The sequence below is a fragment of the Pelmatolapia mariae genome, linkage group LG14 (assembly GCF_036321145.2).
Source record: "Pelmatolapia mariae isolate MD_Pm_ZW linkage group LG14, Pm_UMD_F_2, whole genome shotgun sequence".
In the NCBI taxonomy this organism is placed as follows: Eukaryota; Metazoa; Chordata; class Actinopteri; order Cichliformes; family Cichlidae; genus Pelmatolapia; species Pelmatolapia mariae.
In genome coordinates this window covers 38,611,411-38,625,800 of record NC_086239.1, presented here as the reverse complement: position 1 = coordinate 38,625,800, position 14,390 = coordinate 38,611,411, and the positions used below count along the sequence as shown (strand labels likewise).

The 14,390-nt window shown below is 42.4% G+C and overlaps 1 protein-coding gene across 1 annotated transcript in view; it reads left to right on the top strand.

The window, feature by feature from the left end:
* Positions 1 to 14,390, top strand: part of si:dkey-23k10.2 (NACHT, LRR and PYD domains-containing protein 12) — a 28,076-nt gene extending 13,686 nt beyond the window's left edge. Inside the window, exons 10-18 of the mRNA XM_063492415.1 lie at positions 733 to 2,518; positions 2,620 to 2,793; positions 2,878 to 3,048; positions 6,580 to 6,750; positions 8,645 to 8,818; positions 8,922 to 9,095; positions 10,600 to 10,773; positions 11,650 to 11,696; positions 13,304 to 14,390. Coding sequence (XP_063348485.1) covers positions 733 to 2,518; positions 2,620 to 2,793; positions 2,878 to 3,048; positions 6,580 to 6,750; positions 8,645 to 8,818; positions 8,922 to 9,095; positions 10,600 to 10,773; positions 11,650 to 11,696; positions 13,304 to 13,878 — 3,446 coding nt within the window. The 3' untranslated portion in view covers positions 13,879 to 14,390. The remainder of the gene's footprint in view (positions 1 to 732; positions 2,519 to 2,619; positions 2,794 to 2,877; positions 3,049 to 6,579; positions 6,751 to 8,644; positions 8,819 to 8,921; positions 9,096 to 10,599; positions 10,774 to 11,649; positions 11,697 to 13,303) is intronic.

Sequence of the window (14,390 nt, the reverse complement as noted above, 5' to 3'; positions counted from 1 at the left end):
CTGTTTAGTTTTCTGTCTTCATTTATGTTGGAAGTGATAGCAGAGCTGCACGTTTGAATTTTTTCAGAAATCTCTCAGTCAGAACATGCTATATCATGTTTAGGTGGAAGCTAGTGAGCTAACTTCCTGCTAACTTCTAACTGTTAAATTTAATAAATCCTGTTTTCATGGATGCCTGGATGTTAAACTCAATTGTTACACCTGGTAAAGCAGCAACGCTGATCATTTAGACAGTTTTTAACTGATGCCGCAGTGTTCGTTTGACTTTGGGACCTGAAGAGGACGGAATTTAGTACCCAGATTACTCCACGAGGCTCCTGACTACGGCAGGCGTAATGCTCCAACAATCCATCAAGTGGTGCGGCTTCATAGCTTAGCAAAGTCATACTAAAACATTTTTGACAGATTTCTGAGCGCCGTGTAGCACATAAAATCAGTTCGAGGTTAGTAAGCACAACCAGAATTCATCATAAGTCACACCAGATTATAAGGCGCACTGTCGATTTTTGAGAAAATTAAAGCATTTTAAGTGCGCCTAATAGTCCGAAAAATACAGTACTCAAATATGTATTTAAAATCACTGGATTCTGTTTTTATTTGGATTTTACACACTGTCTAAACTCTTTTGAAAATGAGGTTGTATCACATTTGCCATTGTTACTGCAAACTCCACTCGGTGTTATTACTGTTTTGTTTTTCTGCTTTGTTTTTGTTTGTTTGTTTTTATTTCAGAAACTAACACAATGAACTGCCAGCGGAAAGTCAAATGTAATCTGAAGAAGAAGTTCCAGGTTTTGTTTGAGGGAGTTGCTAAAGCTGGAAATCCAACGCTCCTCAATGAGATCTACACAGAGCTCTACATCACAGAGGGGGGAACTGGAAAAGTCAATGATGAACATGAGATCAGACAAATTGAAGCAGTATTTAGGAAAACGGCCACAACAGAAACGACAATCAAATGTGAAGATATCTTTAAAACTTCATCTGAAAGAGATGGGCCAATCAGAACAGTGCTGACAAACGGAGTGGCTGGCATTGGGAAAACAGTCTTAACACAGAAATACACTCTTGACTGGGCTGAAGACAAAGCCAATCAGGACATTCAGTTTATATTTCCATTTACTTTCAGAGAGCTGAATGTGCTGAAAGAGAAAAAGTTCAGCTTGATGAAACTTCTTCATCACTTCTTTTCTGAAACAAAAGGAGAAACCTACAACTATGACAAGCCCCAAGTTGTGTTCATCTTTGACGGTCTGGATGAGTGCCGCCTTCCTCTGGACTTCGAAAAAAATAAAACCTTGACTAATGTCAGAAAGTCGACTTCACTGGATGTGCTGCTGACAAACCTCATCAGTGGTAAACTCCTTCCCTCCGCTCGCCTCTGGATAACCACACGACCTGCAGCAGCCAATCAGATCCCTCCTGAGTATGTGCACATGGTGACGGAGGTCAGAGGGTTCTCTGATCCACAGAAGGAGGAGTATTTCAGGAAGAGATTCAGAGATGAGCGACAGGCTAGCATTGTCCTCACCAATATCCAGACATCGCGAAGCCTCCACATCATGTGCCACATCCCAGTCTTCTGTTGGATCACTGCTACAGTTCTGGAGGATGTACTGAAAACCAGAGAGGGAGGACAGCTGCCCAAGACCCTAACTGAGATGTACATCCACTTCCTGGTGGTTCAGGCCAAAGTGAAGAAGGTCAAGTATGATGGAGGAGCTGAGACGTATCAGTACTGGAGGAAGATGACTGAGGCTTTGGGAAAACTGGCTTTTGAGCAGCTTCAGAAAGGAAACCTGATCTTCTATGAATCAGACCTGACAGAGTGTGGCATTGATATCAGAGCAGCCTCAGTGTACTCAGGAGTGTTCACACAGATCTTTAAAGAGGAGAGAGGGCTGTACCAGGAAAAGTTGTTCTGCTTCGTCCATCTGAGTGTTCAGGAGTTTCTGGCTGCTCTTCATGTCCATCTGACCTTCATCAACTCTGGAGTCAATCTGCTTTCTGATGCACAATCTAAATCCAAGTTCTCCGAACTGTTATTTAAGGACAACGCAGCTACAAAGTTTTACCAGAGTGCTGTGGACAAAGCCTTGCAGAGCCCAAATGGACACCTAGATCTCTTCCTCCGTTTCCTCTTGGGTCTTTCGCTGGAAACCAACCAGAGTCTCCTGCAAGGTTTGCCAAGGCAGCAAGACAGTTGCTCAAAACCTAAACAGAAAACAATCCAATACATCAAAAAGATGATAACAAAAGTCTCTTCACAGAGAAGCATCAATCTGTTTTACTGTCTGAATGAACTGAATGACAGTTCTCTAGTGGAGGAAATTCAAAAGTCACTGAGATCAGGAAGACTCTCCACAAATGAACTATCACCTGCTCACTGGTCAGCACTGGTCTTCATCCTACTGTCATCTGAAGAAAATTTGGATGTGTTTGACCTAAAGAAATACTCTGCTTCAGAGGAGGCTCTTCTGAGGCTGCTGCCAGTGGTCAAAACCTCCAGCACAGCTCTGTAGGTTGATTTTTATAAATAACAATATATAGAAGCATGAAAGAAAAAAACATAAATTACTTCCATTTGTAATATTTGTAACTTTCTGTTTCCCCCCCCAGACTAAGTGACTGTAAACTGACAGACAGAAGCTGCTTATTTCTGGCAAACGTTTTTAACTCCCCATTGTGTAATTTGATTGAACTAGACCTCAGTAACAACAACCTCCAAGATTCAGGAGTGATCTCACTCTGTGCCGGACTGCAGAATCCAAACTGTCAACTGAAAACTCTCAGGTGTTTGTTTATTTTATTGTAAGGAAGACTTATTTCAATTTCAGTTTCTGAAATAAAACCAAATGTGTTTCTTTTAACATCTAGATTGGACCAAAACAGCCTCACAAGCGCATGCTGTCAGGATCTCTCATCAGTCCTCAGCACCCAGTCCAGTCTGAGAACTCTGTCCCTGAATTATAACAAGCTGCAGGATTCAGCAGTGAAGCTGCTTTCTGATGCCTTGTCCAGTCCACAGTGTAAACTCCAAATTCTCAGGTTAGATAAATTTTACATTGCTCATCGTGTGTGTGCGTGTGCGTGTGTGTAGCTCTGTATGCCGTCTCGTCTTCCCCAAAGATGAGCCCCACCATGGTGGTATGATTGGATGTGTGTACAGAGTGTACAGTAGGGGACTTAGTACACAGTCTTGTGGAGAGTTGGTGTTAAGGATGGGGAAAGATGAGGCCCCACTCTAACTCTCTGTACATGGTCTGACAGGAAGTCTCTGATTCAGCAGCAGGTAGTTGAAGGAAGTTCGATATCCAGCAATTTTATTATTGGTCTGTCCGGGAGTATTGTATTGAAAGCACAGCTAAAGTCAACAAGGAGCAGCCTGGCGTAACGCCCCTGTTGTTCCAGGTGATGGTGGTGTGGAGAGTTGTGACAATGGCGTCTTCAGTTGATCTGTTAGCTCTGTATGGAAATTGGAGCGGGTCGAGTGTGGGTGGCAGGCAGGACATGATGTGATGTCAGACTAGTTTCTCGAAAAACTTCATTATATCAGGTGTTAGAGCAACTGGTCGGCAGTCGTTGAGGCTGCTAATGTTGGTCCGATTAGGCAGTGGGACAATTGTGGCCGACTTTAGGCATGGCGGGATGCAGGACTGGGACAGTGAGGTGTTGAAGATCTTAGTGAAGACACCAGCCAGTTAGACATTCTTTTAGGACCCTTCTGGTCACCCCAATTTGACCGGCAGCATTCCTGGGGTTCACTGCCCTCAGTGTGTGCCTCACCTCATATTCCTGCACCATGAGCCTTGGGATGCTGCTGCCTCTGGTCCCTTCAATTCAAAGCGTGCAGAGAAGTGGTCTGCAAGCGCCGCGTTGCCCTCAACCAACTACAAGTCTGACAATATCATGTTGACTAAGTGCTGAACTCCCTTCCATACCTGTCGGGAGTTGTTGTTGCTGAAGTGGTCTTCAATCTTTCTCTTGTATGCTGCCTTGGCCTCTCTGATGCCTCTTTTCAACTCAGATCTGGCTGCACTGTACTGCGTACCATCACCGGATTTGAAAGCAGCATCACGTTGCTTCAGCAGGACTTGGACCTCTTTAGTCATCCAAGGTATCTGGTTGGAATACACCCGGAGAGGTTTGTCCACAGTGACACTGTTGACACAAGTTAATATATGAGAGCACTGATGCTGTGTGCTCTTCGAGGTCCTGGTGTTCAAACACAGTCCAGTCTGTGTTTTCAAAACAGTCCTGCAGCTGATGTGATGCTTGTGATGGTTTTCACAGTCTTTGTGGCTGAAGGGGGGGGGGGCTCTCCTCCTAAGTTCGATATCCAGCAGTTTTATTATTGCTCTGTCCGGGAGAATCCTCCTAACGTGTATGCAGGGATCAGCAGCATGGACATGTGGTCTGACAAACCTAAATGTGGTAGAGGGGCTGCTCTGTAGCCTTTTTGGATGTTGCTGTAGGCTTTGTCCAGTGTGTTTTTCCCCCCTGTTGCACATTTAATATGCTGTTCAAATCTGGGGAATACTCACCTTCAGTCAGCATTGTTAAAGTCTCCAGCTATGATGTGCACTGCATCGGGACAGGAGTTCTGCTGACTGCTTATTGCCTTGTGCAGCTCATCCATGGTTGAGTTAGCGTTAGCATCGGGTGGTACCTACATGGCCGTAACCATGACGACAGTAAACTCGAGAGACATGAGGACGGGTCTGCATTTCAGTCAAACATTCCAAATCCGGGGAACAGTGGCTTTCTACAGTCTTTGTGTTTTTGCACCAGCTCTCCTTTGTTCTTACCGGGGTGGCTGTTCCTGTCATGACGGTGGACCGTGCGGCATGCTAACTCAATAGCTGAGTCCAGAATTGATGGCTGCAGCCAAGTCTCTGTGAGCAGTTTAATGCTGCTGTCCCATACACACTTGTTGAGTGCAGTCTGTAATCTCAGTTCCTCGATTATGTTGGTTATGGTTAAAACTATGGTTAAAAAGTTCGAAAGAACATGTGTTTTATTTGATAAAGTTCTTGCATTTAAGACAGCTAATTTAACTCTCTGCCCATCCATGGTGATGGGTTGGATATGGTGTAATTGCAAGTTGTTTATATTTGCTCCAGCTCCCCTGGTATCCCGTCAGCGTGGTGACCAATAAAGCTGCATCAGGTGAGCGTGCTCCGATGGCGTTGGGTAAACAGGAAAAAGGCAGCGCTGTTTGAGGGCAGAAAACAATTCTAAACAGCCAGGATCACTGATTGCAAAGACCCGCTGGTCATCCAAGTACTGACCCGCAAACACTTTCCAGAGTGTGTGCTGTGTATATGTCCACGTCTGCTGTTTCAAAGGATTCCAGGGTGGATCACGTTGATGCAGTTCCTCCTGTACCGTGCCACTGGTGGCGGGAGTCTTTTAAATCACTGGCTAACGCAGGGGAACATCAGCAGTGAGTCACGGATGGGAGTGGGCTTTCAAAACTAGCAGAGACACCACTATGAATACAATACATAAACATTTTAGAACCGAGAAACAGCATGCCATGACACCCAGCGCCATCTTTCCTGCGTTTCCTGAGTTCTTATTATGTCCTCCGGAAAGCTGTAGAAGTGGTGATAGTCCAACGTAATGTTCCTTGCACAGCGTAATCCCAGACTCAGAAATACCATATCACTTGTTGTTCCTAGAGTTTTTAAAAGTAGAATGGGAGGCAGAGCCTTCAGTTTTCAGGCCCCTCTTCTGTGGAACCAGCTTCCAGTTTGGATTCAGGAGACAGACACTATCTTTACTTTTAAGATTAGGCTTCAAACTTTCCTTTTTGCTAAAGCATATAGTTAGGGCTGGACCAGGTGACCCTGAATCCTCCCTTAGTTATGCTGGTGTAGGCTGCTGGGGGATTCCCATGATGCACTGGGTGTTTCTTCTTCACTCACTATGTGTTTATACACATCTCTGCATTTAATCATTAGTTATTTTCAGTCTCTGGCTCTCTTCCACAGCGTGTCTTTGTCCTGTCTTCCTCCCCACACCTCAGCCAATCACAGCAGATGGCCCCGCCCCTCCCTGAACCTTGTTGTATTGGAAGTTTCTTCCTGTTAAAAGGGAGTTTTTTCCTTTTCACAGATGTCAAAACGTTTGCACAGTGGGGGTCATATATAATTGGGTGGATGGGTTTTCTTGTTTGTTTGGGTTTTTTTGTATTATTGTAGGATCTTTGCCTTACAGTATAAAGTGCCTTAAGGCAACTGTTGTTGTGATTTGATGCTATATAAATCAAACTAAATTGAGAGTTGAAGGTAAGTGTTGTAACTCGTCCGCATAGGGATAAGAAGTTTATGAACTGTACAGCTTATGCTTTGGATGTGTAATGGATGTACTGTTGATCCAGTTTATGGAATAGTAGGACATTTTATAAGTTTTTTTTCACAAGCTTGAATGTTTCACGAAGTGATGAATATGAACAGCAAAATGCCGTCTGGATATAATCAGGTTTTGTGATCAGTGGTATATCTTAGAATTCCATTGTTTTGTTTTGGGGTTAAACATCTGAATCAAAACAAATGTGTTTCTTTTAACATCTAGGTTGGAAAGAAACTGCCTCACAAATGCATCCTGCCAGATACTCTCATCAGTCCTCAGCACCCAGTGCAGTCTGAGAACTCTGTCCCTGAATTACAATCTGCTGCAGGATTCAGGGGTGAAGCTGCTTTCTGTTGGCTTGTCCAGTCCACAGTGTAAACTCGAAATTCTCAGGTATGATGTATTTTACATAGAGGGAGTTTCAGTGCTCATCAAGACTCTTGAATATGCTCTCTCTCTCTGTCTCTCATATCTTAGGACAACACACATAAACAGACATTACACACATAGAACATTACAGACAATGGTAATATTTAAATATTGAAGTGAGTGTGTATGGTATATAATGTCTGTAATTCTATTATATCCAGCAGTGAGTATTTGTGAGAGAGCAAATAGTGAGGGCAAAGAAGGGGAACAAACAAAAAATTAAATAAAGGTGTAACACCCGTCCCACGTTCTATTGAGAGGGGCCCTGGGTTCCTGTTGTTACTTTCCTACTGATACTCCCTTTTTAATGCTTATGGTATAAAATATGCAATAAAACTACACTATATGGAAATAAACCACACACAAGCAGGTCAATTATAAAGTTAACGCCACTTTAGTGAATGATTAATTAACAACAACACAAAAGCAAATAAGTAAAATTAATAAAGTTTGTTAAACAATGGTAAGGTATCTACCTCAACAGAAACAAAATAATCAAATAATATTGTGGGCCCACACGCACTCTCCATGTGCTCCCACGTGAACACATAACTTCAACACACCAGCAGAAGGAACCTCTCTGACACGCCAGCAACACGTCCGTCTCCTCCTACTCACAGTAGGGTACAACAGATTTCCACTCCAGCTAACTATCCGTCAACCCGAAAATACGTCGCCCTTCTATAAACTCTGCGTCCACTCGACACTGCTGTTCATCTCTCGCCTCCTGCCGAGTGCACACGGCTCCCCACTCACTCCCACCCCCTCTACCTGAGACTACTTCAGGGTTCACTGGAGCTGTAGTACATATCAATACCATATCAAAAATAATGACATAAACCTCAAAATACAAATAAATGCATTTAACTGACACACATCACATACCTTACAGGCATTTTCTCTGCTTCAGAGATTTTGAGAAAGCGATCCATGCCTTCATCTGATCTCACCTCGACTTCTGTAATAGCCTCTATTCTGGTGTTACCTCGTCATCTATTGGCTGACTGCAGCTAGTCCAAAACACTGCAGCGGGCTCCTAACTGGCACACGCAAGAGAGATCACATATCTCCCATACTTGCATCATTACACTGGCTGCCAGTCAGTTTTCAAATTGATTTTAAGATTTTAACATTTGTTTTTAAGACGCTGCATGGACTAGCTCCTGCATATCTTTCTGATCTTCTAACCTGGTATACTCCTGGAAGATCTTTGAGGTCTGTGGACCAAATGCTACTAGTTGTCCCAAGGTCCAGATTAAAACACTGAGGAGACCGGGCATTTGCAGCGGCTGCTCCTAAATTGTGGAACACTTTGCCTCTGCATATCAGGACCTCCCCAACACTGGAGACTTTTAAAACCAATCTAAAGACCTATTTTTATTCTCTTGCTTTTAAATCAGTATGAGTCTGTTACTATGGTTTTTATTATCTTATCATTCTATGATTCTATTCCCTTCTAACTTCATCCTATTTTATGTCTTCTGCTTTAACTATTTTTATTGTACCGCAATCTACAGGAAGTGCCAGAGTCGTCTCTGAGGTCTTTCAACATCTGAGTCAGTTTGTTTTAGCAATGTAAACACAGTTGTTATTCAGACCTAATTTTTCACCTAAAATCCTCCCTGTACTCCAACAATGCAGCCACAATCTTTCAATGAGCACAGTCCAATCAGTACTTTAATTTTCTATTCAGTATGTTTGCCAAAAGAAAAGAGGCTATAAACAAATACAGCATTATGTATTGGAGGTGCTGTAAGTGATTGGCCCTAGAAAACTAAGATTGTACTGCTTAATTTAAACTAACCAAAAGATTTTCTAAAAAATCCAATTTATCATTTCTTCATTTTTACACTTTCAGGTTGTCTTTCTGTGTTCTGTCATCGGGAAGTTGTGGTTTTCTGGCTTCAGTTTTCAGCAATCAGCCTTCCAGCCTGAGAGAACTGGATATGAGCGACAATAGACTGCAGGATTCAGGAGTCCAGCAGCTCTGTGTTGGTCTACAGAGTCGATTCTGTAGACTGGAAACTCTCAGGTCAGAGTTGTAACTGTAATATTGCATGTTGATTTTTTCTTTTTGTGTGGCTTAATCAGTAATGAACATACTCTCACCCCCCCCCCCCCCCCCCCTCCTCCAGCCTGAGGTTCTGTGAGCTGACAGAGAAAAGCTGTGAATTTCTGGGTTCACTTCTCAGCTCCAAGGCCTGTCATCTGAAAGTGGTTAATTTAAGTGCCAATAAACTGCTGGATTCAGGGGTGATGAGGCTTTCAGCTGAACTACAAAGTCCTGATTGTCAAATAAAATCTCTCAGGTAAGGAATCCTTAAATCAGACAAATTAGCTGTGTTCTATGCACTGGCATGCTTATCTTAAACGGTGAGTTGCTTAGGTCTTCACAACCTGATTAGCAGACAGCTAGCTGTCATTTCTTAATGACATTTACAAAAATGGATTTCACAGCAGTGGAAAATGCGTTTCATTACAGTAGATGTCTTTCTGAAAACACTATAAGTATTGTTATTGCCAATGTCATGTGCCAACAGTGCAGATTAGCTACATAAATTCTACTCACACCAAAGTTGATTATCTTGTTAATAGTTTTACATCCTTGCTGCATATATTTATTACTTCTAGACTGAACTAATGTATTTCATTATTATCAGGATTTCCTAAAAACTCCCTGAAAAAGCCTTCAGCTGATCCAAAATGCTGCTTTCAGACTCCTGGCTTACACGGTTCCTGGGGTATTTAAAAGTAGGCAGAGCTTTCAGCTTTGACACACAACAGTTATAAAGGCTAATTTACATCATAGCGCTCTAAACCCACAAACTTACACAAATGCAACACTGTCTGTGGAGCTGGATTTAAGAAATAAGTGCTTTAAGTTTTTAGAACAAGTTTAGCGGGTCGGTTGGTTTCAGCTTACATTAGTTTATGTTAGCTAATTAGTAACAGAACCAATAACTCAGAGAAAAATAAGGACACTAAAACAAAATCAGTCTAAGGGTACACTTTTCTGCTGTCCCTGGCTGCAACAATGAGCTTTGTGTTAAGAAAAGAAGAGAATACTGTCCACTTTCACTGTCTGTCATTTAAGCAATAAGTGGTTCTTCATTATTTAGCTAGCAGCACTGAAACAGGAAAATCCAGCTGTTAGCCGTAATGTTCGGGGTTGTAAAGCATTTTATGAATGATGACTATGTGGAGGACAGCCTGTTTGAGTCCGGTGACAGGTGGTTCACTGGATCAACAAGCTCGAGTCACACTTCCTGGTCTAGCTGGATGTACTGAGCAGCACAATCAGCTGACGCGATCAGCGGTATTTAATGCAATGAAATGGTCACTTTTCCCAAGCTCTTGATTCCAGCTTCACATCTGTGTCACTTTTTGAGAGCAGGGCTCAGTGGTGTAAATTAGCCTTTATAAGTTTAGTGTTTCATGTCCACTTTCCTTTTTGATAAAGCATGTAGTCAGGTTCAGGTGACCCTGTATCCTCCCGGTGTAACGGTCTCTTCACTCACTGCTGCAATCTCGTTTCACAGTTGTACTTACACGCGCTTTGAGGTGCTGCAGTATTCCTGAACAATACGAATCACCACTCAGACAATATTGCCACATAAGCAATGATGTAGGAGAAGACGTCAAAACTGCATATACAACTATTGTCTATAAACAGCATGTCTCTGAGCTGGCTTGCTCATAAGGGGCCATTTGATTGTTGTTGTTTTTTTTTAACTGTTTCTTAAGGGCTTTTAGGCTTTCTGGCCTTTTTGACATACAATTTATTCTCTGCCTACTGTTTTTTTGCTTTTGTAGTCTGTCAAGCTGCTGGATAGGTGAGAAAGGATGTACTTCCCTGGCTTCAGCCCTCACATCCAACCCCTTCAGCCTGAAAGAGCTGGACCTGAGCTACAATCATCCTGGTGACTTGGGAGCAAAACTGCTTTCTGCTAAACTGAAGGATCCCCAATGCAGCCTTGAGACTCTCAGGTATAAAGAGCCTTTTTGTTATGCACAGATGTCTAAGCATCATGTTTGTGAACTAACCCATTATAATATAATGGGTGTATAAGTATAATCTTATTATTATACACCCATTATATTATATATCAACCATTAACCAGATAAAAGTTGATACTGATCATCTTCAGTGCAGAATTCAAGGTTGTGACATTCATGTGATTCTTACATGAATGAAAACAAGAACACTGTACTTTTTCAAATACAAAATATTTGTCGATGTGTCTCATTATGCTTTATTATTTTTCTCAGATTATGTTTACTTCATCCATCCATGATCGGCTTCATGAATAAGTAGTTGTGGGAACAGCAGTCTTAGTGTCATGAACCGGCTGTGGCACGCAGGATGTAGGACCCAAAACACAGGACACTCAGACGGAGGAGTAAACTCAAAGAGGCTGCTCTTATTGCAGTAGCAGAAAAAACTCCATAAACAATAAACTTGCAAAAACTAAGCTAGAAACTAATTGAGTTCAATTCCACCATCAGGCCGGGGTCTTTCTGGAGTTTGCACGTTCTCCCCGTGTTTGCGTGGGTTCCTTACGGGTACTCCGGCTTCCTCCCACAGCCCAAAGACATGCACTTTGTGGGGATAGGTTAATTGATTAGTCTAAATTGCCCATAGGTGAGAATACAGGAGTGAATTTGAGCGCGAACGGTTGTCTGTCTCTGTGTGTTAGCCCTGCGACAGACTGGCGACCTGTCCAGGGTGTACCCTGCCTCTCGCCCTATAACAGCTGGGATAGGCTCCAGCGCCCCCCTGCGACCCTGAAAAGGACAAGCAGAAGTGAATGGATGGATAAATTTAAAGCATGGGGGTCTGACATTTTTTACTCTTTGTTTCAGGATAGACTACTCAGGCGCAGAGAGGCTAAAGCTAGGGGAGAAGAAATGTAAGTAATTCATTATGTCTTTTTTTAACTGGGAAGCTCAATACTATATTTTATTCCTGAAAATGTGTCAATAACGGTGTGTGCTATTTTGCATTAATGTAACCTACATGAACGTGTCATTAATGGCACCTGTGGTTAGTTAATTGAATAGTCAGCATCCTGCTGCACACAAAGTTTTTGATATTCATGTTCAAACACTGCTGTAGATTTCAATGTGCAAATAAAAGGGGCCTGAAAGTGTGTAGACTGAAGATTTTTCAAAGCAAAAAACAAAATAACTTCAAGTGTTTTATTCATAAAGCGAAACTTTCAAAGCACTCTTTAATATTCAAACATTGGACCATAAAAATGTATCCAAATTAAAAATTGTCACGTCCGGTGTGGCAGACGTGTGGAGTTTGTAGAAAGGACCCAAAATGCGGCAGCTCTGGTGCAGGTGAGTATTTATTTAGGAGTGGATACAAACAGCAATGGCGGGTGAACATGAAACGGGAAAACCTAAACTGGGCAAAACTAACAAACAAACCAGAAACGAAGATGCAGGGAGGTCCGGGGAAATACACAGAGAGATGGATGGAGAGACACAGGGAGACCGAGGGAAACAACACAGACGAACCAGCAACGAGGACGGGTGAACACACACTATAAATACACACTAGTAATCAGGGGATGGGAAACAGGAGGGAAACACACCTGGCAGACATAACAGCTGACGAGGCAGGGGAACGTAAAAAGGACACACTGACATAAGACAGAGACCTTCAAAGTAAAACAGGAAACACATACACGTAATGACACAGACTCAGAGACGTGGACTAAACACAGAGACCTACTACACTAAGGGGATGCACAAGCAGGGGAGACACCAAACAGAGGGAACACCACTAAACCCTAGGAAACCCAAAACAACAGTCATAATACAACACTATCAAATGTAAAAGTACATAACCAAAAACACTGGGTCACCAATCCAGGACCATGACAAAAATGGTCAATGAGAAAATGTTCTAAAAACAGGCTGATTTGAGATGGAATGACCCTTTATCTTCAGTCTAAAAAAACTACCTTTGTCATATTGTTGTAGCTTTGGGCTAACTTCTTGGAATTGTGGACATGTCAGTAACACGGAAAGGTTATGATTGTTGTCTTAAGAACAATCTTGCGGTTAGAAGTGTATGTCAGAATTACTACAGTTATTTGCATAAGCACACAGGACAGCAGACATCAACAGATGTTTTGTGGTCTGAGCAGCTGGATTATGTGTAAAACCAAAACAAATATATGTCAATGTGTATAACCCCAGAAGTTGATTCTGTTGATCTGGACGCAGCGTTTTCAGTGTTAGAAACGTTACATCATCATCAGGTGACTTCTTCTGTCTCAGCTGACTGCAGGTTTCAACCTTACAAACAGTACATTTGCACAATGACTGAAACCAGCACTGAATGAACTGGGAGGTCAGCTCTTTGACATTTGTCCAGATGAACATGATTTACTTACCGAGACGACTGAGCATGCATCAGGACAAATGTGCAAAACCTGTAAGCTGAAAGACAGAAACACTGCAGTGATAAATCTCACAGTGTTGTATATTTTTCTTCCAACAGTTGCCTGCAGCCTCACACTGGACCCCGATACAGCTCACAGGAACCTTGCTCTCTCTGCAGACAGAAAGGCAGTACTTGGGTCAAAACGAGCAGTTTTACAGTCACGATGGGAATTATTTCCTAGCAGTCCAGAGATTTATTATAAGTGGGAGCAGGTGCTATGTACACAGGGTCTCACTGGTTTAAGCTACTGGGAGGTAAAGTGGAAGGGAACAGTTTCCATAGGTGTAACTTACAAAGCTGGACCTGAAAAAGGTCCAGATGAATCCTGCTGGCATGGAGGAAATGACAGATCCTGGTTACTGCTCTGCAAAGATAGTCATTACTCAGCGTGGCACAATTACAAAATGACAGAAGTACGACTTTCTCGGCGTCCCGCTGGTTTTCAAAAAGTTGGAGTTTTTTTGAACTGGCCAGCTGGCATTCTGTCCTTCTTCGATGTCTCCTCTGACACTCCCGTGTACCTCCACACCTTTTTGTGCAGGTTCACTGAGCCTCTCTACCCTGCGCTTTGGTTCTGGTTTACACTTGAAATGTACAAGTGCTCAGCAGCTTTGTGTGGCCTGCAGGAATAGGAGTACTACTCTGGCTTAAATGCCACACAGAACAACCTTTGTACACACTGTGATCACCTGACCACATATTTTGAGACAGGTCAGACTTTGATGCAGAAATATTTTATTATGTCTTTCTCTGAAAAAAGTGTTTGATCACTAAGTCTCTGACCCTACTGGTTAAGACTGGAATTTAGAGTACATTTACATGCTGTAATTTGACTATGGCTGCTTCCACTTATTTACAATCTCTACATGAATAATGATTTCCTCAGCAATAACTGCTCATTATTAAGTTAGCCCAGGGATTAAAGACCTGTTCTGCTCATATTGGACTCCAGCGTAGCTTTGTTCAGTTTATTTATCTTACATGAGGACTTGGTTTTTCAAAGCATAAACACATACTTGCCTTGTTTATGAATATTGCAGGACCTCTTAGAGCACATTGTTATATTAATTAACATTACATAGTTATATTTACGATGATACAATAATGTGTTCTGTTAGATATATTTCATGTATCTGCTGATCAT